General features: G+C 41.2%; 1 protein-coding gene across 2 annotated transcripts in view; it reads right to left on the bottom strand.

Moving 5' to 3' along the window:
* Positions 1-708: 708 nt before the first annotated feature.
* The window catches only part of OSBPL3 (oxysterol binding protein like 3), a 117,413-nt gene continuing 92,274 nt past the window's right edge, over positions 709-25,847 (bottom strand). For both annotated transcript variants that reach the window (XM_060248667.1, XM_060248666.1), the window contains 11 exons: positions 17,125-17,259; positions 15,739-15,832; positions 14,240-14,490; positions 12,058-12,195; positions 11,655-11,718; positions 10,237-10,315; positions 8,218-8,362; positions 5,883-6,027; positions 4,774-4,900; positions 3,979-4,101; positions 709-1,035 (listed from right to left, as the gene is read on the bottom strand). In XM_060248667.1, coding sequence (XP_060104650.1) covers positions 939-1,035; positions 3,979-4,101; positions 4,774-4,900; positions 5,883-6,027; positions 8,218-8,362; positions 10,237-10,315; positions 11,655-11,718; positions 12,058-12,195; positions 14,240-14,490; positions 15,739-15,832; positions 17,125-17,259 — 1,398 coding nt within the window. In that variant the 3' untranslated portion in view covers positions 709-938. The remainder of the gene's footprint in view (positions 1,036-3,978; positions 4,102-4,773; positions 4,901-5,882; positions 6,028-8,217; positions 8,363-10,236; positions 10,316-11,654; positions 11,719-12,057; positions 12,196-14,239; positions 14,491-15,738; positions 15,833-17,124; positions 17,260-25,847) is intronic.

The raw sequence follows: 25,847 nt of genomic DNA on the forward strand, positions 1-25,847 counted from the left end.
AGTCATTTCCCCCCTAGGTTCTAGGATGAGAGATACCATTCTGTTAGGTTAATCTGAAAACATACAATCCAGGAAAAGTGAGCTAATATTTTTAAATCCTATTAAAAACAATCAACAGAATAGGTTGTAACTGAAGTTAGCTGCAGGTAACTTTTCTTGGATTGTATCCTAAAAATCTGATTCATAGCATGACTCATTGTAAGATATACAATTGGGACACAATCTGTTTGGGACATTTCCTGTGCAAAGCGTTGCTCACATGAACTCTGCAATGGCTGAAATTCCATTAATTTCAACAAGGTGAAGAATCTACCAAATGGCTGTGCCTGTCACATGTAAGGCAGCAGGAACCATTAATACTATTTACTGCTTCATACTGTTTCGTAGAATGTGTTACCTAATGAAGTAAAAATAGGAATTTAATAAATTTTTCATAAAAAGTCAGACTCCAATACCATCAGCAACTGAGATGGTAAGAGCCCCCCAAATAAACTTGATTCCCACTTTGGTAGCTTACTGACATATGAGAAGGAGGGAGGGAGGGGTGATGACACCACCCATTCTGCTTTTGTAGCATAGCTGACAAACTGCTAGCTGGTATCATCTGTCACACAGTTAAATACTGCATGTATTAATTCTGAACTTTGCATTATCCTTTGGAAAAATAGTGTTAAAGCTTCTTTCCCCACCCCATCCCATTCTCAAAGATAACATTCAACAGTAGTTTATTAAATATTATAAAGAAAACTAGAGGTTTTTGTACATTCAAAAAACCATGGTTACTATCCAAATAGCAAGACAGAAACAGAACAAAGAAAATGTGCACCTAAATTAAGCAAAATACTTAGAAGATCAAGGTGATAATGCAGCATTTCCTCTCTGATTAAATGATGATCAGGGGGATCAACAGCTAAATGTCATTTTTCTCTTGTCCTTTCTCACCAGAGAACAGAATGATCCAGCTTAGAAAAGCCAGAATTTTTTCTCAGTTCCAGGTAGATTCCATTGCTCACCCAGGAGTCATCTGCAGATTTCCTGCCAAACATTGAACAAAAGATCTTTTAGTTCTGCTGTGTATATTATTTTATAGTTCTTTAATTTTGTGAGGACGAGGGGCTAAAATGCCCAGAATTCACTGTAAACAGTTGCATGCCCATACTTTGTAGAAGCAGAGCAGAAGCCAACCAAAAGCTGCCAGGCAACCTGAACTTATACAGCAGCCTATAGATGCATCCTTAGCTGGTTCTGAATTTTTACAGGTCATATTAATTGCTTTTCCCGTCAGGGAGGTCATGGTAGCATATACAAGGGTTCACAGGTAATTTCCCATTCAGGCACTTACTAGATCCAGGGTTCAAAGAGTTCTGCCACCCTCAGTGCTCTCTTCCCTTGCCATCCCTCCTGAATCCCAAGCAGGCTCCATTCGTAATGCCCCTGCAGCCCGCAACCCCCCCCCCCCGACAAGGGCAGTAGCAGCACAGATGCAGAAGGTGACAACAGGTGCAAACCACACCCACTGCCTCCTCCCACATTGCAATCTAATGCCAGTTTGACACTCTAAGTGCCAATGAGTATGGTGGACCAGTCCTAATGAAAACCAGACTTGCTTAGCACAAGCAAGGGTATCACATCTTGTGTCTTTAAAAGACTGTCTCAGACCATGGCATAGAAGTTTATGTGTCTGACTGGAACCTGGGACAACCAGGTTCAAATCCTTGCTCAGCCATAGAAGCTTCCTGGGTGACCTTGGCCCATCACTATCTCTCACAGCCTAACCACCTCACAAATTTGTGGTTGCAAGGATAGGACGGAGGAGGGATGAATGATGTGCTAAGCTGCTTTGGATTCTGGTTAAGCGGGAATAAAGCCCTGAGCAGGATATAATATGTGTTCAAAGTCAGAATGGCAGTGTATATGCTTTTTCAGCCAAATATCCATTGATTAAGAAATTGCTGCAATTGTGAACATCATAGTCTGTGTTCATACTATTATTACATTTATTTCATTTTTGCACAGCCCATACCTGAAGCTCTGTAGGCAGTTTACAATAAGCATAAAAACAATGAAATATTACAGATAAACTGAACTATTTCGACAGGCCTTCAACACCGAAACCGGGAGAGGACTGCTACCCTACACTACTGAGGAATTACAATCATTATAGGATCACTGTCAGAAGAAAGATCCAATCTATATTGAAGTTGAACAGCACCATAAAATGTTTTAAATTGTATTTTATTGTTTTTACATTGTAATTGTAGATGTCTGAATAGATAGTTAGCCACGCTGAGTCCGCTCGTGGAGAGGGCAAGATAAAAATCTAAAGTAATTAAATAAATAAATAAATAAATAAAACATTAATTTAAATTAATTTAAAGTAACATGAAAAACATTTTAAAAAATATAATGGACCCAAAAGGACCTAACCCTAAATGAGAGAAATGTATCTGGCTAATCATATCAGGCCCCTGCATGATCGTTGAGGTCTAGGCCTCTGCAAAGAGGGTTGTCTTAACCTGGCACTGAAAAGATGGCAAATTCGATGCCGGGCAGCAAGGCAACAGCAGGGAAGTTGTTGATGGGCGGAGAGGACTACCAAAAATACCCTCCCCCAAGTTGCCACCCTCCAAGCACCCAGAGGAAGGCCCCAGAGATTGAGTGTAACATCCAGTTAGATTGGGCCAGGAGAGGCATTTTGACAGACATTGTTCCCAAGCTGTGTAGGGCTTTATAAGTTAAGATCAGCATCCTGAATTGGGACTGGAAATGTTTCAAGTGTTTTTATACACTGAGAAGTGCAGACAGCTCCATGTTATAGAGAATGTAATGTGAGAAGTAGCCCTCAGAATCTGGTCTGAAGATAAACTGCTATTTCTAATGTGCTTACTCTGGAATAATCCCATTAACACTTATTGAACTTCTCCCAAAGCAAGTGCTTAGAGATGCTCGCCACTTAGCTATGTTTACCATTTCTTTTTCAAATGCTTATCCTACTACATGTTTTCACAGATCCTCATTGTGACTAAAAATTCAAAATAATCAAATATACCACATCAAATTTTAATTGGTTAAAAACAGTACTTGACAATTTTGAGGGGGGTTTTTTTGGCTGCATAGAATACAACGGGAACGGAGGCTTGTCTTCTCTGATGTACTTGAGAGAAAAACTGTAGTCCACTGGAGTTTTTTAGGAGTGAGCCCACTGACTACAACAGACCCCTCCTAGTCAACACAGATGGATGAGGGGACTGGAGGAAATGTTCTAAGTACTTGCTATGTGAACAATTTGTTTTCAGTGTATCAGGAAAGCTCTGATTGGGGTTGGGGGAGCTCACCCATCTCTAGTTTTATACAGATATTAATGCAGGAGGTAAGATTGTGGCACCAGGCAGGGCAAGTCCTGTAGTCCACCTCCATTTTTAGAGAGGCCTACCTGACAAGTAGAAATAAAACCACCATGATGTGGCAGGTGAAAAGAAGAGTAAAATTGTCACTTGTATTAGAAGTAGCTGGGATTGCAAATCCAAGAAAGGTTATTTTAAATCTATAGAGCCACTTCAACAGAGGATTGCATTTGGAAAAAAAAAATTACATCAAAATGAAACGTGCGTGTGAATTTGCCAGGAAAGAACAGTGAGCAATAGCTGGCCTGAAATATCTTACCCACAGATATTTCCTGCAAAAAACAAACAAACAAGCTTTTCACATATTCCTTGACTCATAACTTCTCTCAACATGGACAGAGCTTTCAGGCACTATAAAGTAGAAGAACCAGTGGAATTTATTTAGTCCTTTTCCCACTTTACTCTTTTAAATACAAATAAGTATACCTGTATCTGTAAGTATATATAAGCAAACAGGCAAGTTGTAAGGGGATTGAACAAAACCTGGCTGTTTTGTGTTTGTGAAATATGCAGTGTTAACAAATCAAAAACATTTCAGTGATCACTGAAGCACAATTATCTGATATAAAAATACCTGAAAAATCTAGGTTGATGCTCTATATTGTTTTCTTCTAGAACTTTCCTCCTATCCCTCTGTAGCTGCTCAATCCTCTGCTTTTGCTCTTCTGCTCCTTCAATATTCCCTTCTTCTAGAAGCCTGTATTACAAAGGATAGACAACAAAAGCACAGGACATATCATTTTATGATCCTCTTAAGGCAGAATGCATGAGCCTTTCTGTAGAGGCTGGAGGATTTAAGAGAACATGTGTAGTGTAGTTGTTAGAGTATTGAGTTACAACCAGATTCAAATCCTTGCTGGCCATGAAACTCACTGCAAGACTTTGGGCTAGCAATTTAGCCTAGCCTAATATATCTCAAAATTATTATGAGAATACAACACAGAAGGAGGGAACTGTATACTGCAGCTTTGAGCTACAGTAGCCAGACCTGGCCTTTACCCCAACACTCAGACAGCAAGTTGGTGGGATGATTCTACATATGGACAGAAAAGGTGGTGGGAAGTGACTGAAAAGCGGCCACCAACATTTCTGGAGGCTGTCAGAGATCAGCAGTCTGGGGATACTATTTCCTTGCTGTTTCATCTCCCTCATGTCAATACAAATGACAGATTTAATGAATTTTTAAAAAACTTTTACAGATATAAAAAGAAAACCCAAACAAATTACAGATTTAATTTATTCTTGCTCTGCCCCACCCCCATGATGGCAGACATACCACACACTGATTGCTCCTGCATCTGAAGGATCAAAAATAACAAAAACTATGTTACTGTATGAATTCACTAAATGAGAAGAACAAACATACTACCTTTGGTCAGGCCTAAATCTGGTGTCAGTAGGTGGAAGCAACGGTCTTGTGACTGGGTCCAGTTCATTTAATTCTAATGCAAATTGTGTGAAACCATAACATTTCTCGTAATCTTTAGGCATTGGATCTGTAAATAAAAAATGGCTTCAGTTTCCCCCCAGACCAAATCCAACACCCCAGTTTATTTTCATAATCTAGTGCTTAGATTCTTTTGTTACCATACACAGCTTTCCCACAGCACCCCCCCCCCAATATTTTAATTGCATTACTGCAGGAATAATGCTGAGCTACAGTTAGTGGTTAACTAATGGTTATGTGATGTTAGCATAATTGTATATGTGGATGTGTTTAAATTGCAATCATTTTTTTTCCAGTAACGCTCCTTTTCCAGCTTTTGTCTTACCTTTCAAGAATCCTTGAAGATACACACACATACATTTACAAACCTATTTAAACAAATGGGTATTCTATTCTGCATACAATTCTTAAACCATTTCCCAGGTATTCAGATTAATTTACTGCCAAAATTAAAGGAAAACAATCCATAGTTAAGCATTGTATTTTCATAAATCAAGATTATTATTCCTGCCACATCAGAAAGCCTTCAAAATGAAAGGAAGTAAGAAGCCAGTCAATGTTTCCTTGTACAGAGAAATCATAAGACCATCCCATCTTTAGAATATAGTTTAAAGGTAAAAAAAAGGTAAAGGTAGTCCCTTGTTTTCGACTCTGGGGTGACGTCGTATCATGACGCTTTCATGGCAGACTTTTTATGGGGTGGTTTGCCATTGCCTTCCCCAGTCATCTACACTTTCCCCCCAGCAAGCTGGGTACTCATTTTACTGACCTCGGAAGGATGGAAGGCTGAGTCAACCTTGAGCTGGCTACCTGAACCAAGCTTCCGCCAGGATTGAACTCAGGTCATGAGCAGAGAGCTCCAACTGCAGTACTACAGCTTTACCACTCTGCGCCATGGGGCTCAGTAGAATATAGTTTAGGAGTGTGTTAAAATAACAGAAGCCAAAATTAGGAGAAAAAGAAACAGAAGTGTTTTTCTTGGGAACAAAAGAGGTTTGTAAATGAGTAAAAATAAAATTCCAATAACTAACTTGCTCTCCAGATACAGGTTGGTGAAGATGATGTCCCGCAGTATATACTTTCATGCCATTTTCCAAAAAGCCGATGTACTATTTTTCCATTTTGGTCCAAAATGCTGCCTTCAATCTCATGAACATTGTGATTCCAATATTTTGCCTAGAAATAAAGTCAGCAAAACTAAAATTACTTTCAAAAGGTTAATTTAAAATGTTTATTAACTTGCTGTTTTAGATATTGTGATAAATAGAAATAACTTGGGCTGATATATGTAGCTGAAAGGGCTAAGGTGAGGTGGCAGAACAGCCTGTTTTTTATACCTTATTTGATCTTGCATCATATTGGTTTATTTTATGCTTGGCTATCTTCTTTGTGGAAAGGTGGCATAAAAATGACAAATTCTGGTTGAGGGTGAGGAATCCCTACTTTCCCAATTGTAGAAAATTGTACATAACCCAGCAGAGCACATGTAGTTCCCATCCCAATGAGGCAAACAGAGGCTCCCCAGAGCCATTCAGATCAGGAAAATGGATTATATGGAAGGCTTTATCCTCTTCTCTCTTTAAGTCTTGATCTCTGTCTAAACCAACCTTCCATACTTCTGGGAATTATGGAGCTCCCAATGCATGGCTGATCAAAAGTTGAACATATGGTCTACTGCTGGATAAACAGGTGGCAGCTGTTACCAGGAATGCTTTTTGCCATCTGTCACTTGTTAGCTAGCTGCATCCATTCCTGGGCAGAACAGATCTGGCGACTGTGGAACATGTCCTGGGTACATCAAGACTAGATTACTGCAATGCATCTACAGGATGCTGCTGCTAGAATGTTGACTGGAGTGAACTGCAGAGGCCATATCATTCAAATCTTGGCCCATCTACATTGCATCCCAATCTGCTTCCAGGCACAATACAAGGTACTAGTGTTAATCTTTACAGGCATACATGATTTGAGCCTAGGGATCCCAATACCCTGGTCTGAGTGGGGGATCCCCCAATTTGGGGAGGGCTTCTCAGCCAGCTGGCAGCAGAGGAAATCCCACCCCAAAATGACATTTTTCAGGCCGCTTCCAGTAAAATCAGGAGAGGCCCGAAAACACGGAAGTGCTGCCCCAGAGCAGCCATTTGAGTGGTCCCTAGGGGAAACAAAAAGAACTACTCAAATGGCTACAAGGCTTCAGGGATCAGTTTTGCTCCTCTCCCCTTGATTAGTAGTGGGTGCGGGGGAGGAACGAAACTGGCCATGAAATGGCTGGTAGCCATTTGAGTAGTCTGTTTTGCATCAACCCCCTAGATACCACTCAAATGGCTGCCAAGCCATTTCCTGTTTTGAGATACTTCTGGTTTTACTGGTCCAAAAAGTTATTTGCGTCCCCACCCATCTCCCAGAATGCCTCCCAAAGGCTCCCACCGGAAAAGTAAGGGGACTTGGCAGCTCTACTTGGGACCAATATACCTGGACTACTTATTCTCTTGTAACCTTAACTGCTTGCTATGGTTATCTTCCAAGAACTTACCTTCTCAGATAAGGTGGGTGGCAATCCAGGAGAAGGCCTTCTCAGTCATAGCACTAGAACAGTCTCCTTACAGAGACTTGCCTCTCCTTTTTTTTGCTATCTTTTTTGCTATCTTTTACCAGCACACAAAAACTTCTTTTTGTTTCATTTGGCATTCCCTCAGTGATTCCTCCTTCCTGTCCTGTTTTCAGTTGTGGTTTTCATTTATTTGTATTTAATATGGTTCAATTGCTTGAATGATCTTTTTGTTTAGTTTAATTATTAAGACATGTTCACATTATGCACATTTCAAATCTGTTTAGTTGCCTTGGTGGCCTTGATGAAGCCAGATAGGCAGAATATAAACTTTGTAAATGAATAAAGTAAGTGTGGGGACACAAGGACGTTGCAAGGCATTGCAGCCTTGAGACAGAGTGAGTGGCCTGAACAGTCACTCACTCTACTACTTGTTGGAGTGAGTTCCCAAGTTCTAGTTAGATATTCTAGCCACTGTACTACACTGGGTTGATTCCCCACACTTTTAGCTTTATAAAAATAATTTACTTAGACCACATCTAGCCATATGAGACTCCTACACAAGAAAACTCAACCCTGGAAGGAAAGGGTAAAATCACCTCATAGAATCATTTTCATCAAACAATTATTAAGTCTACCTCATTTAGCAACCTGGTTGCCCAGGAAGAACTTCTGAAGTGTAATCCTAAGTAGTTATACCCTTCTAAATCCTTTTAAGTCAGTGGACTTAGAAGACTGCAACTCGGTTTATAAGTGTCCACAGTTTCCAAAACACTTTGCCATATATGAGAAAATTGTGATGTTACCAAGAATCGCACCTTTATGAAAGTAAGTTTGCAGTGACACGTATGATCATTCAGATTCTTTATTATGATCTCTCCATAGTGTTCTATCCATCGCTGGCCACTTAAAATGTTATGAATGCAAGATGTCACCTTATTCCACTCATAATGGTCCCTGAAACTGGAATGCAAAGGGAAAGCACTCAGCTAATATAAAATAGCTAATATAAATATTAGCTAATAAAAATATAAAATAGCTAATAAGAAACATATAAAATAGCTAATAAAAACAGTTAGCTGGTGATGATTTCATTAGGATTCACTGTCTGAAACATTCTAAATATCCCATTTTGCTTTCTTTTGTAACACTGAGGAAATGCCTCCTTCAGGGAAAAAAACACAGCATGACACTTTGGGATAATAAATTAAGATCTGAATTAAGAGTTTTCAGAAAATGCCAGTATTTCACGAAAGGAAAGATGTAAATGAGTCACAAATTAGTGGCAAAACACATGCTTTGCATAAGAAGGCCCAAGGTACAATCTTTCCAGTAAAAAGAACCCTTTAAAACTGAAGCTTTCCAATTAAAAGAATCTTGGGCAGTGGAACCTCTGCTGAACACCCTTGGGAGCTATTGCCTGTCAGAGTAGATAAGACTGAACTAGAGGGAACAGAATACAGCTTCACTTGATTCATTTATGAACATTTATGAACATTTTAATAGAAATTTTACTGAACATTTTATTAGAAAGAGCATGAACATAAACACTGGAAGGATATACTTAGTACTCTGGGGATATGTTGAAAGTTTCTGTGAAAACAATATCTGAGTATCTCAACACCCTAATTAAAACAATTGCCATCTCAACTCAAAGTTCACTTCCAGTATACAAGTCATAACATGGAAGTATTTTTACTGAGTAACTAGAAGGGGTGTGTAGTCGAGGAGGGGTCCTCCACCCCAGCACATGGAGGAGGCAGGGCTCCGAGGATAGAGCAGACTGGGTAGGGGTCGGCCATCCGTTCCTCCCCAAGAATGAAGCAGGTGAACATTCAAATGGGATTTTAATAAGAGCTTCCACCAGGCTCAGTCCTAATAGAAGGATGTTGTGCCATCCCCCATTTCAACCACTTGCTTCCCTTCGCTGGCCCTCACAGTTGCCTCTCACTTGTGCTGCACCCCAGCTCCTCTCCACAACTGCCTTTAAGTCCACAACCAGCAGGCATCGTCACCCTTGGAACCAAGGGAGCAGTCCTTTGTCCCACCTCCAGCTCCACCCTCTCCATCCCAGGGACACGACTTACTCAGTCAAGGCTGCAGCTGAGCCCAGCATTCAGCTGCACCCCATGTTGTATCCTTCAGGCCAGACCTGGCCTACAGGTTTAGCCCCTGCCAGTACAGGGTGATTTTTTTTTCTTTTGCGCAATGGCAAAGAATAGCACGTAGGGATTTTATGAACACTTGATTATGTGTTCACTAAAAGCAGATCCAAGGTAATGAGCTGCCCACAAGTGAACTCACAGCAGACAGGATTTGAACATTGATTTCTTATATTCTCATTCCACACGCTGGCCACTAAACCATAAAGACATCTGATCAACATTGCCCTGCACATTATAAAAGCCAGCCCCATTACTGTCACTACTGCTTACCTCCATTCAAGACATGATCTATAGAAGCATTCTTAATCCACAAAGTAACTAGCTATGCTGGTAACTGCTGTCTTCCCAGCTCATCCTAGAAGCATGAGAGCAGAGTATACAGCAAGAGATGTGTGTGTGGAGTGCAGCAAGACAAGACTGAGAATGCGGTTATGATCAATAGGAATTTGACAGCAGGTCAATCTGAGGCGGCCTTGGAACTAAAAGTTTTCCCTCTTCGGAATGGTCTCTGATCCTGCTGTACAATTGTTATGTACATAACTTCAAACACAATATCTTATGGGAGAATTTCAGTTTACAAGTGTATATATTTTGAGAACTTCTAAATTAAAGAACAAAATCCTATCTGGCAAACCTGGCCTAGATTCATCAGCATGTTGATATAGAACTTACCCTGGCAAAATTACATGTGTTGTACCAACTGGCACAATTTCCATGGATTTTCCCCAAAATTTGTTCTTCCACCTAATATCTGAAAGAAAAAACAAACAAACAAAACCTAAGCATGATCTTAGCAGCAAACATAGGCACACTGCTACTGTCTGATGATAGCTACTGATATCCTGCCTACAAACCATATCATGATTCCAAAAGAAATCAACTGAGTGGAGCAATGACTAGTTCATGCCCATGGCCAGATGCTTATATTTTTTCTATTCAAATATGGCTCTGTGTTGCACAGACTCAGAATCGGATACAACAGATGGCCATCCCAAGCAAAGACATATCACAATTGTTTTCATTAGTAGGCTGAGAAGTGGCTTGTAGATTTGCAAACTCCTTTCACAATGAATGCCAAGTTTGCACCAAACAGATGCCAACTCAATACCAAACAGTGAGCTAACCATGCATAGAGATTATTGGGTTTGGCCTTCACATCTGCTGTCATGAACAACCCATACAAAATTTCAGCCTATGCAGCCTTCAGCCTCGTGAACAGCCCACCGGTGGGTGCAAGGGCAACTAGGGCTGCTAATCTTCAGTTGGGTCCTGAAGATCTCCGAGAATTGCAACTGACCTCCAGACTACAGTCATCAGTTCCCTTGGAGAAAGTGGCTGCTTTGGAGGGTGGACTCTGTGGCATTATACCCCTCCCTTTCCTAAACCCTGTCCTCCCCAGGGTCCATCCCCAAATCTCCAGGCATTTCCCAACCTTGAGCTGGCAACCCTAAGACCAACTTTATTCAATAGAATTTACTTACGACATTTCTATCCCAACCTTCCTCCAAGGAGCTCTGCCTTCCCCCCTTCTTCCATTTAATCCTCACAACAACCCTTTGATGTAGCTTAGGCTGAGAGTGCAGAGATCCTACACTGACACTCAAAACACAACCCCACACCAGCCTATAGGACTATTGAAGAACTGTGTCCTTCTTTTCCATACAAATGCTGGAGGAAACAAGTCAAGGCTTTTCCTCCACTGATTTTCAAATAGAAGAAGAGAATATTAGATTTATACCCTACCCTTCACTCAGAGTGGCTTACATTCTCCTTTCGTTCCTCTCCCCACAACAGACACCCTGTGAGTTGGTGGAGCTGAGAGAGCTCTGAGAGAACTGCTCTTGTGAGAACAGCTCTGTGAGAACTGTGACTGACTCAAGGTCACTCAGCATTTTGGAATTTGATACATCAAATTCCAAAATTTGACTGGATATGTTTTATGTCCATAGAATGTGCCAATGTCTGTTTCTCAGACTGCTTTAAAACATGCAGGCTTTAGCTTCGTATATGTATGTCTGAAGACCTTAACATTGTTGTAGACTTTTCCCATATCCTGAAAGCTAGCAGTAAATGATAAATTAAAGAGTCACCTTGCCAGAACACAAAATTATCAGATTCAGCATGGCAGGCAGAGATAGGAGGATGATGACAGACCTAAAAAGTGAAAGGAAAAAGTTAAATTGACAAGTTTATTTTTAATTAGCTATTTTTCTCAGGAATTATGGAATTATTCATATTTTAAACATACTGCTGACCACTAGATGGAGCCTGTAAAATGAGAATCAGTGATTGCCCACACCTGCTAGGAAATATCCTGTAACCACATTGTATTTTGATCTTCAAGAGTCTGAAATGCTTCCATCAGTGCATTGTCTGCAACTTCATAGGTATTACATGCTTACAACTCAGATTCAAAGACCACCTTAGAAACTCCCAGTAAGCAATCAGAATTAGTACATTTACCAAAACAGAACAGCAGTAGCACAGCAATACCTGTTCAGCAAAAAACTGGAAGCCCTTATCTTCACGGATACATTCATAGGTTTCTCCAAGCACAGGATTGAATGGCTTACTTCCAGCTCTATAGTAAGTGGATGCATAGGCAGAGACAGCAAAAGCAGCCACATAAACCTAAAAACAGAACACACAGAATACTGATTATTAATAAAAGGCAAGTGTATATGCCTTGCTGCATTGGATAACTGCTTCTTTTATAGAAGAAAGGCCTTCCACTGGTGTCAGGCACATTTCTCTCTAAAAAAATTTCTAATTTAATTCTAATTGTATCTATGCCTCCTACGAGCTGGAGTATTATACTCTTGAGAGCACTGGAACATGACTCATTGTTTACAGTAACTTATTAAAATGTGTAGAGGTTCACAATCCTAAAAGCAGCAAAGTGAACTTTTAAAAAGCCCCTCCCCCCAAAAAAAGAAAATAAAAGACTCACATTCATTTAAAAGGTTATGATAAGACAGAAGGGAATTTGCAGAGCAGCATTTATGAGTCATAATCTAGCATGTAGCTCTGCACACCTAAAACAGGCTCTTCCACTGCCAGTAAAAGGTGCTGAACACACCATCTATTTACATCTTTTTGGGAAATGGCATGAAATTCAGCTAATGAAAATTGGTAATGGGAGCTCCTGTGGTAGGGGCCTTTACTCCAGCTTCAGGTTACTGCACACACACGAGGCTCATGTTCATGTGCACCCAGCTGCATGAGGAGCTGTGTGCAAGAGGGTGCTGTGCAGGAAGGTCTGCTACCGATCCATCTACTGGGAATGTGTGTGTGACAATGTGAACATCCAACTGTTCTCACTCCTCATTCCCTGCCAGGCAACAGCTTTGAGAAGGTTCCACAAGTGCAGTCCCTGCTTCAGGTACTCTGTACACCCTGCTTTGGGTTAGGGCAGCAAAACTTTATGCAAACTGGCTTGTTTCAAGTACTGGTCCAAAACATTTAATTATTAGAGCAAACTGGATAGTTGAAATCCAAATGGGCCATGCATAATCATTTTTGAAAAAAAAATTCATTACAAAAAATAATCCTGTTGGAAGAAATCCTTCATTTTTTTAAAAAAAAAATTACAACATACATTTCCACGTACAATTAAGAGAAATGGCAAAATACACAAAACAGCCAGATTTCATTCACAAGCTGGGCTCCAGTTCTATCAGGGAGCAGAGGAAGCTGCCTGCACACAAGTCTCTGGATTTCTAAAGTGGAGGAGGGAGTTGATTTTATGGGGATCAAATACATGACAATCAAACAGCCCCCCCATCAACAGGAAACAGCAGAACAAAGCCTTTGCTTTTTTTAAAGACTGCACGAGAGTTGGGACTAGGGGGTTTTTTTAGCAGGACTGCACAGGAACGCAGTTCCGGCAGGCTTGGCATCAGGGGTGTGTGGGCTAATTTACAAATGAGTTCCTGCTCGGCTTTTTTGTAGAAAAACAATGCGTGAAACAATGGTGACATCAGGGGTGTGGCCTAATATGCAAATGAGTTCCGGTTGGGCTTTTTTCTACAAAAAAGGCCCTGGTTGGGACCATTTTACACATCACTTTAACCCAACATGCAAATTAATCTCAGCACATGTGTAACCCAGAAAATGAGAAGACTTTTAGACTGCTGTGTGTATTGGTTGCTTGTGAAATCAGACACGCAAGCCACCCTTTATACTTTATGGGGGATACACCTTTCTAAAACAACTACATCATAAAGATGATTTTGTGAGTCTGCCCATAAGGGCAATGGAAGCTAGCTATGCTTTAGCCAGGCAGGGGTCAGATGTATTTCCTTTGCACTTTCTGTTCATTAAAAAGGTGCTTCTGTTTCTCAGTATATTGTATTCAAAGCCAATGGCAATTTCTTTTGGCTGCATACAGCACAGCTGCAATGTTGCCCTTTTGCACAGTTGTGGAAGCTGTGGTCTGGGTAGTGCATGAACTACCAGTTTTGCATCTATGCAAAGGGGTGCACACCTGCTCTTTCCCTTTCTACCACTCAGCTAGTCTTCTAAATACAGCAAAGGAGGGGGTTGTGCTATTCAAGTTTTCCCTCTATAAGATGTACTGAGGTGACGCACCACCTCACACCTTTTCAGCATATATGGAAAAGAGAAAGAATCATTGTCTGACTGGAACAGCAGAAAGAGGAGTATTTCTTCGTACCATCCTTTCAAACAAGTTATGCATCCGTGCTGCCTTATCCAATAGCTCACTGTATTCCAGCTCTTCACAGAGTCGCTGCAGAGTATTCAGTGGCTCATTCAACTCAACAGGCATTGCTACTTTAGAGAGGTCTTTTCCAATGTTGTTCCGCAGAATGTTCCAAAGGCTGATATTGCTTGTGTTAGGGCATGGAGCTGGTAGACATGTCCTCCGCTGGGAATGGTAGTCCATGCTACCATCAGGAACAGAGTCTGAAAGATAGATGGTGGGACTCAGTTTGTCAACTCATGAACTTTCGTAGCTGCCTATCTCTTTTGTTATAAATATATATATTTTAAATATTATTTGCTGCTTTGCATCAACATGTCCTCCAAAGGGCTAGAGTCTGCATCCTCACTTCAGTCCTGTGAGGCAGGTTAAGCGGAGGAGGACCTCCTGTTCCCATATCATTCTGCATTCATCTTCTCAGCTTCAGGCCTTCACCCACACCACACCCCCAGCTGGTCATAGAACCACAGAGTTGGAAGGGACCTCAGGGTCATCTAGTCCAACCCCCTGCACAATGCAGGAAACTCACAAACACCTCCCCCTAAATTCACAGGATTTTCATTGCTATCAGAAGGCCATCTAGCCTCTGTTTAAAAACATCCAAGGAAGGAGAGCCCACCACCTCCTGAGGAAACCTGTTCCACTGAGGAATCGCTCTAATGGTCAGGAAGTTCTTCCTGATGTTGAGCCGAAAACTCTTTTGATTTAATTTCAACCCTATGGTTCTGGTCCTACCTTTTGGGGCCACAGAAAACAATTCCACACCATCCTCTATAGGACAGCCCTTCAAGTACATGAAGATGGTGATCATATCACCTCTCAGCCACCTCCTCTCCAGGCTAAACATCCCCAGCTCCTTCAACCTTTCCTCATAGGACTTGGTCTCCAGACCCCTCACCATCTCTGTCACCCTCCTCTGGACCTGTTCCAGCTTGTCTATACCATTCTTAAAATGTGATGCTATGGCATTCTTGTTGGCTACCCATAGAATGCCTTCCTTCCATACATCTGCCACCTTTGTTGGATATCTTTCAGTACTGGGCTTTTTGAACATCCTTTTAGTTAACTGGGTGGTATTTGCTCCTAGTTGGTTATCACTACTTGTGGCTTTGAATTTTTGAACTCCTACTGTGAGCTGGATTGTCTCCATTTGACTTTAGCTGCAGTTAAGTGTCATGTTACAGAACTGCTGGTTTGGTATGTGGAATTTTTATATTTATTTTCTTCATTTATGGCCCACCTTTCTCATTGGGAATCAAGACAGATTACAGAATAGCGCTGCCAACAGGCTTGGAGAAAAATTTCCTGCCCCTTTAATTAGAGATGGACTTTACACACAACAAAATTTTAAAACAGAAATGGACCCCTTCATCTCACTCTATTCCCTTTTCATTACCAACTTCTGGTAAAGCAAAAAACATATTCTCAGCACAGAATGAAAAGTCTCCTACCAAGAGTTTGCCTTTCATTCTCTATGTCATTACTTAGGTTGTCTTCAGAGATGTTATCGCTGACATCACTGGCATATGAATCATCATCAGATACCTTCAGGAGGAATGAAATACATTTTCATTCTGAGCAAAGTGGCAGAGACAAGTAGGAAGGAAACAATTCACATGCATAATATACAGCAGGGGTTTCCAACCCCTGGGCCAGGGACCAGAACCGGGTGTCCCCCCTGCAGCCTCACCGCGCCCCCCATGGTGCCTCCTCCTCCCCTATTTTCACCATTTTAAGGCTGGGGAAGAGGCGGTGAAGCACCTTCTAAGCCGACCTCCCCCCCACCGATCAGCTAATCCCACAGCAGCTGCGAGGGATGCTGGCCTTGCCTCTGTCCTGGGGGGGGAGGTTGGCCTGGGAGGAACTTCACGGCCCCTTCCCCAACCTTAAAATGGTGAAAATGGGGGGGGGGGGGGAGGAGGCAGCAAGGCTGTGCGGGAGAGGGGTGAAGGAGGGAGGAGGAAACGGAGAGAGAAGGATAGATCCAAGTGGGCAACTGTGTTGGTATGAAGCAGTAGAAGAAAGTAGGAGTCAAGTTGCACCTTTAAGAGGTGGTGAGGCTGCACGGGGGTGGGGAGGGAGGAAGAGACGGGGGAAAGAGGAGCTGGCGAGGCTATGCGAGGGGGGGAAGGAGGAAACGGGGGAGAGAAACGGGGGGAGGTGCTGGGGAGGTGGCCAAATTGGGTGCCCCCACCCTACCGGCCCTGGGGCCACAATCGGAGGGTCAGCCCTGGGGCTGGGCCCTGAGGCCAAAAATGTCGGGGACCACTGATATACAACAGCATTTGAGGAAACTCAAAAAGCTGATACAAATAGGTTATGGCAGTTGGGATGGATCTCACAATAAGAGAATGCTGTTGTCGCATCTGGAATGGACTCACTTTCCAACTGGGTTTTACTGTTTGAACAGGCAAAATCCAGTTGGAAAGTGCATTGAAAGTGCATTATTTAGTACATGTGATCACAGCCTAAATGAGCTGACAGCCAAAGAAGTCCATATAAACCACTGCTGCAATTAAAAAAAAACTTGCAACATCTCTTTGCCTAATACAGGGCAAAATTTTATTTTAGAAAATACATTGCGGATTTTATTAAGGATTTTTTTTAAAACCCACTGGGAACACCTACATGTAAGTAGGACTTCCAGTTCCTTTTTCCTGGCCTTTTGCCCTGCAAGAATTATTTAAACAAGCAGCAATAAACCTGTGCTTTGAAGGGGAGAATAACACGCTGTTTGCAGCACTGAGATGGCAATTAGCATGCAAAGACAGGAAAAGGTCAAGACACTTTTGAAAGGAGCAACATGAGTCTGATGTTCTGATACTATCACCCCAGACCTCATTTTCTGAAGAGCTGGCAGACAGCAGGACTTCCTGTGCATCAAAAAACTCGGTAAGAGAATCCGTTATAGACAGCCTACTTTCGTTGGAGAGCTGATGAACCAGACTCCTGGCTTCTTCCTCTGAATCTTCCTGTGAAAAGAAAGGTGGAAAAGGGCTTTGAGGGAAAGTGTTCTAACAACATGGAGGATATAAAAATAGCAGCATTTGGGAAATGTTTAAATAATCAGGAAGATGACAGCCAACCCCTGAGGGGCTGCTCCAGTTAATTTATTGCAATGGATTTCATCCCCTTGGTTAAATAAATGCACCTGCTACTTGTGGTGTCTACCAGAGTTTTAGACATGCCAAAAGTATACAGGCTTCAGTGTCAATGTGACAGACTGGAAAAATAAAAGAAAAATGGTTTAGAATGATCACCACTATTTACTACAATTCATTAAAGTGAAAAATACTATCACATATATATCACAAAATTAACAATAAAGTATCATCCAAAATACAGTTCAATGTCAATTTGTATCAATTTACAATAGCAACTATTCTGGGATTCCATGTCGACTCTCTCTTTAAAAGTTCTACAGCCCAAGTTTGTATGAAGGAAGCTAAATCAAGGTCACTTTTTATTGCTCCCAATGTTCATATGGGTATCTAAGCTCCAGTCACCGGTTGCAGATCAACTGAAGGTTGTTAATTTATGAATGAATTGTGTCCCTCTCTGGCTCCAAGAAGAATATTTGCATTAGTGTGAGGGATCGAGCTGACAAAGGCATACGAAAACCGTATTTAAGTTCTGGAAGGATGAGTTCTTTCTCTCCAGTTGTTTATTTTCTGTGGATTCTCTTATCTGCTCACCAGTGCTGTGATCACTCTATAAGGAATGGACTTTACCTAAAGAAGCTATTGGAGCTTAGATACCCATATGAACATTGGCAGCAAGAAAAAGTTATCTCCCTTCATACAAACTAAGGCTGAAGAACATTTAAAGAGACAGAATCAGCACAGAATCCCAGAATAGTAGCTATTGTAAATGGATACAAATTGTCATTGAACTGTATTTTGGATGATACTTTATTGTTAATTTTGTATATGAATGTAGTAGTATTTTTCACTATAATCCATTGTAGTAAATAGTGGTGATCATTTTAAACCATTCTTTGGTGATTTTCCCCAAGAGTTTTAGTCATGGATGCCACATTTCTCTTAGTGCGCATGACTCCACAAGCACAAAGACAGAGAATGGAATATGTGCTGTTATAGGAAGCCACGGTGAAAAATATGGGATCACTGTGAGGGGAAGAATCAAGAGACTCTGGCATGGAGAATCCAATAAGAAAAGATAGGGCTGTGTCACAGTGAGCAGAGATTTCAAAGACTGGGTAGGTACAGATAAATTATAGATAAACTCCAATAATGCAAGTGCATAGCTGGTAGCATGCATTTTAGAAGGCCATAAGCAGCACAGCATGAAAGAATTACTCAACAGGTCAAGGCAACCATTGCGACTTTTGTACAATCTGTTTCTCTCATCTAGAGTTGCCAACTCTGGCTTGGGAAATCCCTGGAAATTTGAGGGCAGTTGGTGTCTACAGAGGACAGAGTTTGGGGAAGGGAAGTGAGGTCAGCAACGATGTGGTGTCATTCTAGGACTTCTGTTTCTCCTAAACTGTCTGGTATGCCATGAAGTCTGCCACCAAAGCTGCCATTCCACCAGGGAAACCCATCTCTGTGGTCCAGTTTTAATTCTGGGATTGCATCTTGGGGTTCAGAATTGCCTAACTAATGGCCTGGTTAACACATGCAAGGGAAGTGGTTAGAATAGATTGCTACCCTGTGGATGATGGATTTCTAGTCTGATTGGTTCTTCACATTAAAAAAACCCCCAAACCACAGCAGTCAGAAACCTTCTTTCTTGGCTTGCTGTGTGAGTTTTTCTATTAGCAGGGAGTTTTAACATAAGAAACATCCAAAATTATGATCTGCACTCTAAAATGGTGCAGCCAAGTCTATTGCCTCAGTCTTTTGCATGTGTACATCAGGTTTAACTCTCCACATACAGCAGAATAGACAGTGCTACTTCAAACTATGAGGGAGACTTTTAAAAAAGGAACTACAATTCTCAACACTTCCTTGTATTAAAAAAAATCTTTGCAAGGCTAAATAGCAAACAGCTAATGGGGACAGGGACACAAGCTCGTTCACTAAGTGCTACCTTTTTATTTGCAGGGAGTTCCCCCCCTACATGTGAAGATTTAAACAAAATTACCTCCCACCCACTGTCTGAAATGGATCAGTCTGTGTCTCCAGTTTAGGATTCTATGAACTCATTCTACTGAACATGCACAATCTAAGAGAAATCTGACAGATTACAGGATCCCTTAGCAACTTCTTAAGAGAAAACAAGGCACTGAAGTACATTTAATTGTGAACAAGACCTCATCCCACACATACAGGGTTGCCAATACTGGGAGGTTTTGGAGAGCAAAGTCTAGGCAGGGGGCAGCAGGAGGGATACTGTGACATCAATTCCAGGTGATCATCCAGAACTGATGCCACAGCCCCCATGGTGTTCTGTGAATTCCTATGTTCTCTACAGTAAGGACCACAGATTTAAGTGCAGGATTCCCCAAACTTTTTCAGCCTGTGAGCACCTTCGTAATTCTGACACAGCATGCTGGGAGCTACCACAAAATGCTGCCACAGGAAGCAGAGCCAGCTACAAAATGATTGCTACAGCAACATTTCAGAAAATATGCACAACCAATGAAATTTCCAGTAGCCAATAAGAAGCCTTGCCAGGCAAAAGGTTCACCTGGCCCTGCCCACATTCTAAAATACTTGGTGGACACCATGGCATCCAAGGGCACAATATTGGGGACCTCTGGATTAGTGGGTAGTGCTGGTGCATTGTGGATGCTGTGACTCCCAATCCCCCCACCCACCCCCACTTCTTAACCAATAGAGTGCAGGAGGCTGAAGATGGGAATTTGCTCCAGGCAGGCAAATGGTAAACTTAACAGATAATCCTACAAATAAATGGATTAGGTAAGAGGTTCAATTACTACTGAACGAGCAGGAGAAATGTATTATTTAACTACTTGTAATATTTCTGTGCTGCCTCTTTAGAGTGAGATAGTTTACAATTAAAATAATATAACAATATAAAATAATGCTATCCATAAGACAGATCTAAGACCAGAAACAAACTATTTTTAAAAGCTGGCAAAATAAGAACACTAATTAAAAGCCTAGATTTTTAAAAAGTGCCCTTTTGGTCTAGTGCCTCAAAGAAAGGGTGTTTCAAAGGTGAGATGCTGCCACAGAAAATTATCTGTCTCTAATGATTAATCCCCATCTGCCTGTCCTCTATGGGGGACACAGAGATCTGGCCTTGAGAGGCAGGTCTTAACTGGCAGGCTGGATACTATGAGGGAGGAGATGTTCCTTCAGGTATATTGACCACAATCTGTTTATGGCCTTAAAAGGCAAGACCTTCGAAACAGTCCTCTGAATTGCGTGTGTAAGGAAGCATGCAAGAAAACTTTCCTTGTCAAGTAACTGATTCGGTTTCATTTTGCACAGATTTGTGACGGACAAAAAATCTGGAAAATCCTGTTAAATTTTTCTTGATAAAAGGTTCTTAACATCACCAGAGGCATTTCTCAGCAAGCAAAAGCAGTATTTCTCACTAACTCTGGTAAGATTGCAAGTGCCTAATTTAAATCGACAACCCCTAGGTTATCCGCAAGATCATCTATAATAGTTTTTCTATTTCAGCATTTACAAGCATATTTTTTTTTATAGTGTCACTGTTTTGTCTGTTAATTCGGTCACTTAACCATCAAGTGCTATTCAATGTGTCAGTGCTTGCAGCAAACATATTATTAAAATAATCATTAAATGAATGGCACTCAGAACACTTATTCCTGTGAGGCTCGGCTGTGTCAGTTTGATGCTAAACTGATATTTCAATCTTTGAATAATACTAAGATTATTAGATTTTGCACTGGGTCTGAACCAATACCAGCAGCGCAATATGTAATCTTCATATAATGCAACTGGAATGGGGTGGGGAGGTCTGGCTACAAGAGGATATATAAACGATGTTGCATTCTGGTGCTAGATAATGAGAATTTAGAGGCTTACAAAAATCTAAATAAGCTGCAAATTGGATGAGAGGTCACAGAATGGTGTCACATTGCTTGGACAGAAGGGAAGCTTGTCTTGCTGATAATAATCACTGAGTTTGTTTTGTTCTGCTTTGAATACTCTTTGCACTTGGCCTCTAAAACAAATAAAGTAATAAAATGTTATATGAAGTTCATAAATGGCCCAGGCATGCCAAGGGGGCATATCAATGGCTCTATTCAACTGTCACCAAAAACAGCTTACACGTGGAGTGTGTCTGAAGCAGGTCTGTGACTATGGGGGGCCTCTGTGGGTCTGCCCCCGACTTCCTGCTTAGGCCCCCAATTCAGGGCCTCTAACCCTGCAGAGCAGGAAGGGAGGGTGAGAGGCGGCTGCAGTAGGTCTTCATGCTCTTGCAGCTGGCCAGCTGCAAAAGCAGGAAGACCTAGCCGGCTGGCTCTGCCTCTCTCTCCCCTCCTGCTTGATAAAGCAGGGCAGGAGAGTGAGAGGCAGCAGGTCTTCGTGCTCTTGCAGCTGGCTGGCTGCAAAAGCAGGAAGACCCAGACTGCTGTCCCTGCCTTTTAGGTCAAGAGGCTTTTAAAAAAATTGAGTGCCCTCCCATTTTAAAAAAGCCCCTTGACGTAAAAAATCCTGGCTACATCACTGGTCTGAAGAATTCTTCCTTTCAGAAATATTTGACTGAACTTCAAATTTGTTGTGAAATCCGAATGCAGATGATTTTACAACTCAGGGTTGGGTTTTTTCCATTAAAAAGAGTTCTAAACCAGGATTAAACTATGATTTAGAATTCAAGTTACTGAGGTCTAGTCTAGACCATTATCGAACTGAACCGAAAGGATATCCTGATATTAGCACCATATTGTTTTAAGTATTTTAGATTGTTTTAATTAATGGCTGACCTGAACCTGTTTAAATGTAATTGTTGGCTATATTGCTATGTGATTTTATAGGTTGTGAGCCGCCCTGAGCCTGCCTTAGCAGGGAGGGTGGGATATAAATCAAATAATAATAATAATAATAGACAATATGGGAATCATGGGGGTATTTGTTTTCACATGAACATTTGTTCATTTATAAGACTTACACATGCATTTCACATGTTGGTGGTAGCTTGCCACCTCAGGAATCTATCTCAACAATTCTGTAATGGTTTCCTGTAATTTTTTGGACAGCAGAGGCATTCTTAAGTTTGCATTATATTTCCAGGGAAGGAAACTTTCAGTACTGGCTGGCCATAGAGCTGATTCCAAACCATCTGAAAGAATAGGCACCATTTAGCCATGTGGGTTTATATTCCTTTACAAACCTGCAACTTTTTTTTTTAATCATTTACACCATGCAGTGCAGATTAACATTTGCAACGATCAGCTCTTATAGCAAGTACTCTTTGTGAACATAACTTCACCCACCAGAAGGTATTGTTATTTCAGTGTTAGGAGAATTCAAATTACTACAAGTATTACATTAGATAAACAGATCTGAATTCTATGCAACAACAGTGTTTTTCGCTGTGCTTGGAAGTGAAGGAGTGTGACACATTGACAGGATTAAATCCTGCATGAAACCCTTGCAACAGTACATTTTGACTGAATTTAAATTTTCATCTAAAACTTTACTAGAATAAATCAGGGGATTGATTTTGTGGTGTTATTGACAAATTCATAGGGCAACAACAACTTCCTCTGTTAGATTCCCTGTAATCTGTATGGAAGAAAATAATCCACAATGTGGCTCAGAGACGATCCTCACAATAGTACTTAGTAAGAACAAAACCAGCAATATGATTCATTCCAGTGAAAAAACATTGTTCAACAACAAGCTGTTAAGTACTCAGTGCCAAATAAGACAACATTCTGAAATTTATGATATTAAAGAATAATTCACAAATGATTTTCAACATATTTCAGTTGTAACTCTCCAAGCAATAAAATCAATACTTCCTAAATAAATCATTGTGAGAAGCTTGGGATTTGACTCTAATATATAATGTCAAATAGATCCTAATATATAGTGTTTATGAATTTAGGCAGATTATGGGAAGGAGGGCAGGAAGGGTTGTGCCAGTGCTTAGTTCTTGTGGCCCTTTCTTAAATGCCCATGATGATTGCCACTTCGGGGTCAGGCAGCAATTTTTCTCCAGACCAAATTGGCCAGGAATCCTGGAAGTTTTTTTGTCAGCTTCTGGACACGGAACAGGGGGTCACTGGGTGTGTGTTCCAGGGGGAAGGTATTTGTGAATTTCCTGCATTGTCGGGGGGTTGAACTAGATGACCCTGGATGTTCCTTCCAACTCTAAGATTCTATTGTATGATTATTCAGGGGCAGACTGAAATATATCCCAAGGAAGACTGGGCAAACATTTCTCAGATTCTCTGAATGCAATTGAGCATTGCCATTTTGATGCTTTTTTCATCTGTACCTTATGACATAAACTGTACAATGTAAGCCCTACTTTGAGAAGCATCCCTCCCTTAATTGCCAAAATAAAAAGTTGCACTACTACCCCAAAGCCTCATCTTTCAGATCCAAGTAAGTTCACGCCTACCATATAAGTCAGCACTCTACCTTCATTGGCGTAACAGGTCCCCATAAGCCATAAAAAGAAGTCATGTTGCAACAGAAAGGTTGTGTCTAAGTTGCAGTAGGAACATTCTTTATATTAGTCTAACTTTGGATCTCTCCTGCCTTCAGAGTACAGTACAACACCCAGAGTTTGTGGAATGAAATGTTTACACAAAATGTTAATCAGGGGATTAAAGTCAGTCTCAAGATTCCTATTTGACTTCTCAATCAATCAGCTTCTGTACACAGAATTTTTTTTTGCACCATTTTGAGTAATATAGCACCTGCTTCCTTCATTAAAAAAAATCCACAGTCTATAAATATATCTCCATTCATATTACTTTGAATGAGCTGTCTCAGTTGCTAGTCACAGAAATACATTTCAGAAATTCCATTTTAAAAGACCCAAACCTAGCAGCTAAGGGAAAGTTCAGCAGTTAAGAAAACAGTTTGGCTTTCATATCATTTTTTTTAAAAAAAAATCACATTAGTGAGTGCTCTTTGTTGATTGCTTTTGTGAAATACACAGTTCAAACTGACATGCTGCACTGACAGAGATTTTGCTTTGGAATCAGTAGGTTAGCTCCAAAGATTTCCTTCTGCTAAGTAAGGAGTCTTCCTCCAACAGAACAGAATATGGCTCCCACCACCCGTACGAGACTCCTCAGTTAGTGGGAGTCATTCACATTTATACTAGATGTGCTTTTGTATACACCTGGGCCAAAAATATATGGCAATTTTGACATCCCAAAGATATCCAGGATTTTTCAGAAAAACTGAGGGGTTTCTGAAAAACATTCAGGATTCTCTGGGAAGACTGGGAGCCAGCATTGGGAGCCAGCATTTTTCATTTGTTTTTTTTTGTTTCTGTGTCTTGGGTTTCTTTGGGCTTCCCCACTGTTGTCAGATTCAAACTAATCTTGTCAGTTTCAAGAGGTTCCCCCACCGCTTTCCAGATTCCTTTCTGTTCCTTTCCCGTTTCCTTGGACAAACCTTGCAAAATCCCCCTGTTAGAGACTGCAGCCTGGGTCCCCCTGGGTTATTGCTCCTCTTCCCCTGCATGGAAGCCATGAGGGGAACCTGTGGGACCTTGAGGTTGGAAGCACACAAGTAAAACAGACCTTGTAAAATATATATCAACGTTTATTAAATAGTTAAAAGAATTCACTATGCAGTACAATCTCAACAGTTTAGTAAAGAAAACAAAGACGCTAACCTTTCTATCTAATATATTATATACCTGAATATTAGATGGCAAATCTTCTTGCAGCATAAAATCCAAGCAGGGGCATAAAAGCATTCTATATTTAGCAGTCCATCATGATTAAGCATATCAAAGTGGACTAGCATGCTGTTAGCATGATTCCATCTGGCCTATACCCTTATTATAATTTTCTACTCCATGGCATCAGGTGGTTATTCTGGTCCAAAGTTCTGAAGAACTTTCCAGAAGATGTTGGCAACTGCTCCTAATTCCCTCCTCCTATCTGGTTACAAAACGGAGCACAGATTCCCATGATTAGCCCTCACTACATACTTGAGTCCATTCTTGAAAGAGATAAGGATGGCAACTGCAGGGATACAAAGATCATGGACACCTGCACTGGACTAGGCCTTCTAATATTCAAGTTAACCCATGAGGGGAATTTAGGGTACTTCACGTCACACACCCACGCCCACCTGAATTTTTAGAGAGCCTGTCTTTGAGATCAGTCCTTTTAAGCTTGCATTGCCACAGTGGCATTGGTTCTGCTGGGCATTCTGTACACTGCAGCTGGTTGTGCTGGGCTTGAAAACTGTCCCCCCTTCAGTTTCCACTGCAGAGATTCTCTGGCTTGATTATGGTTTCACTGGGATTACTGAGCTGTGCAGTGGTTCAGCTGAACTTGTTTTTTTTCACTGATTGCTACCTGCAGGCAAGCAGGCATGGCTTTTTGTCTGCAAGCAGTTTACATGGGTTTCTCCCTCCCCACACAGAAAAATAATGGAGAACAGCTGGGGGCTCCTTG

Source organism: Heteronotia binoei, chromosome 10 (assembly GCF_032191835.1).
Source record: "Heteronotia binoei isolate CCM8104 ecotype False Entrance Well chromosome 10, APGP_CSIRO_Hbin_v1, whole genome shotgun sequence".
NCBI classification, from domain to species: domain Eukaryota; kingdom Metazoa; phylum Chordata; class Lepidosauria; order Squamata; family Gekkonidae; genus Heteronotia; species Heteronotia binoei.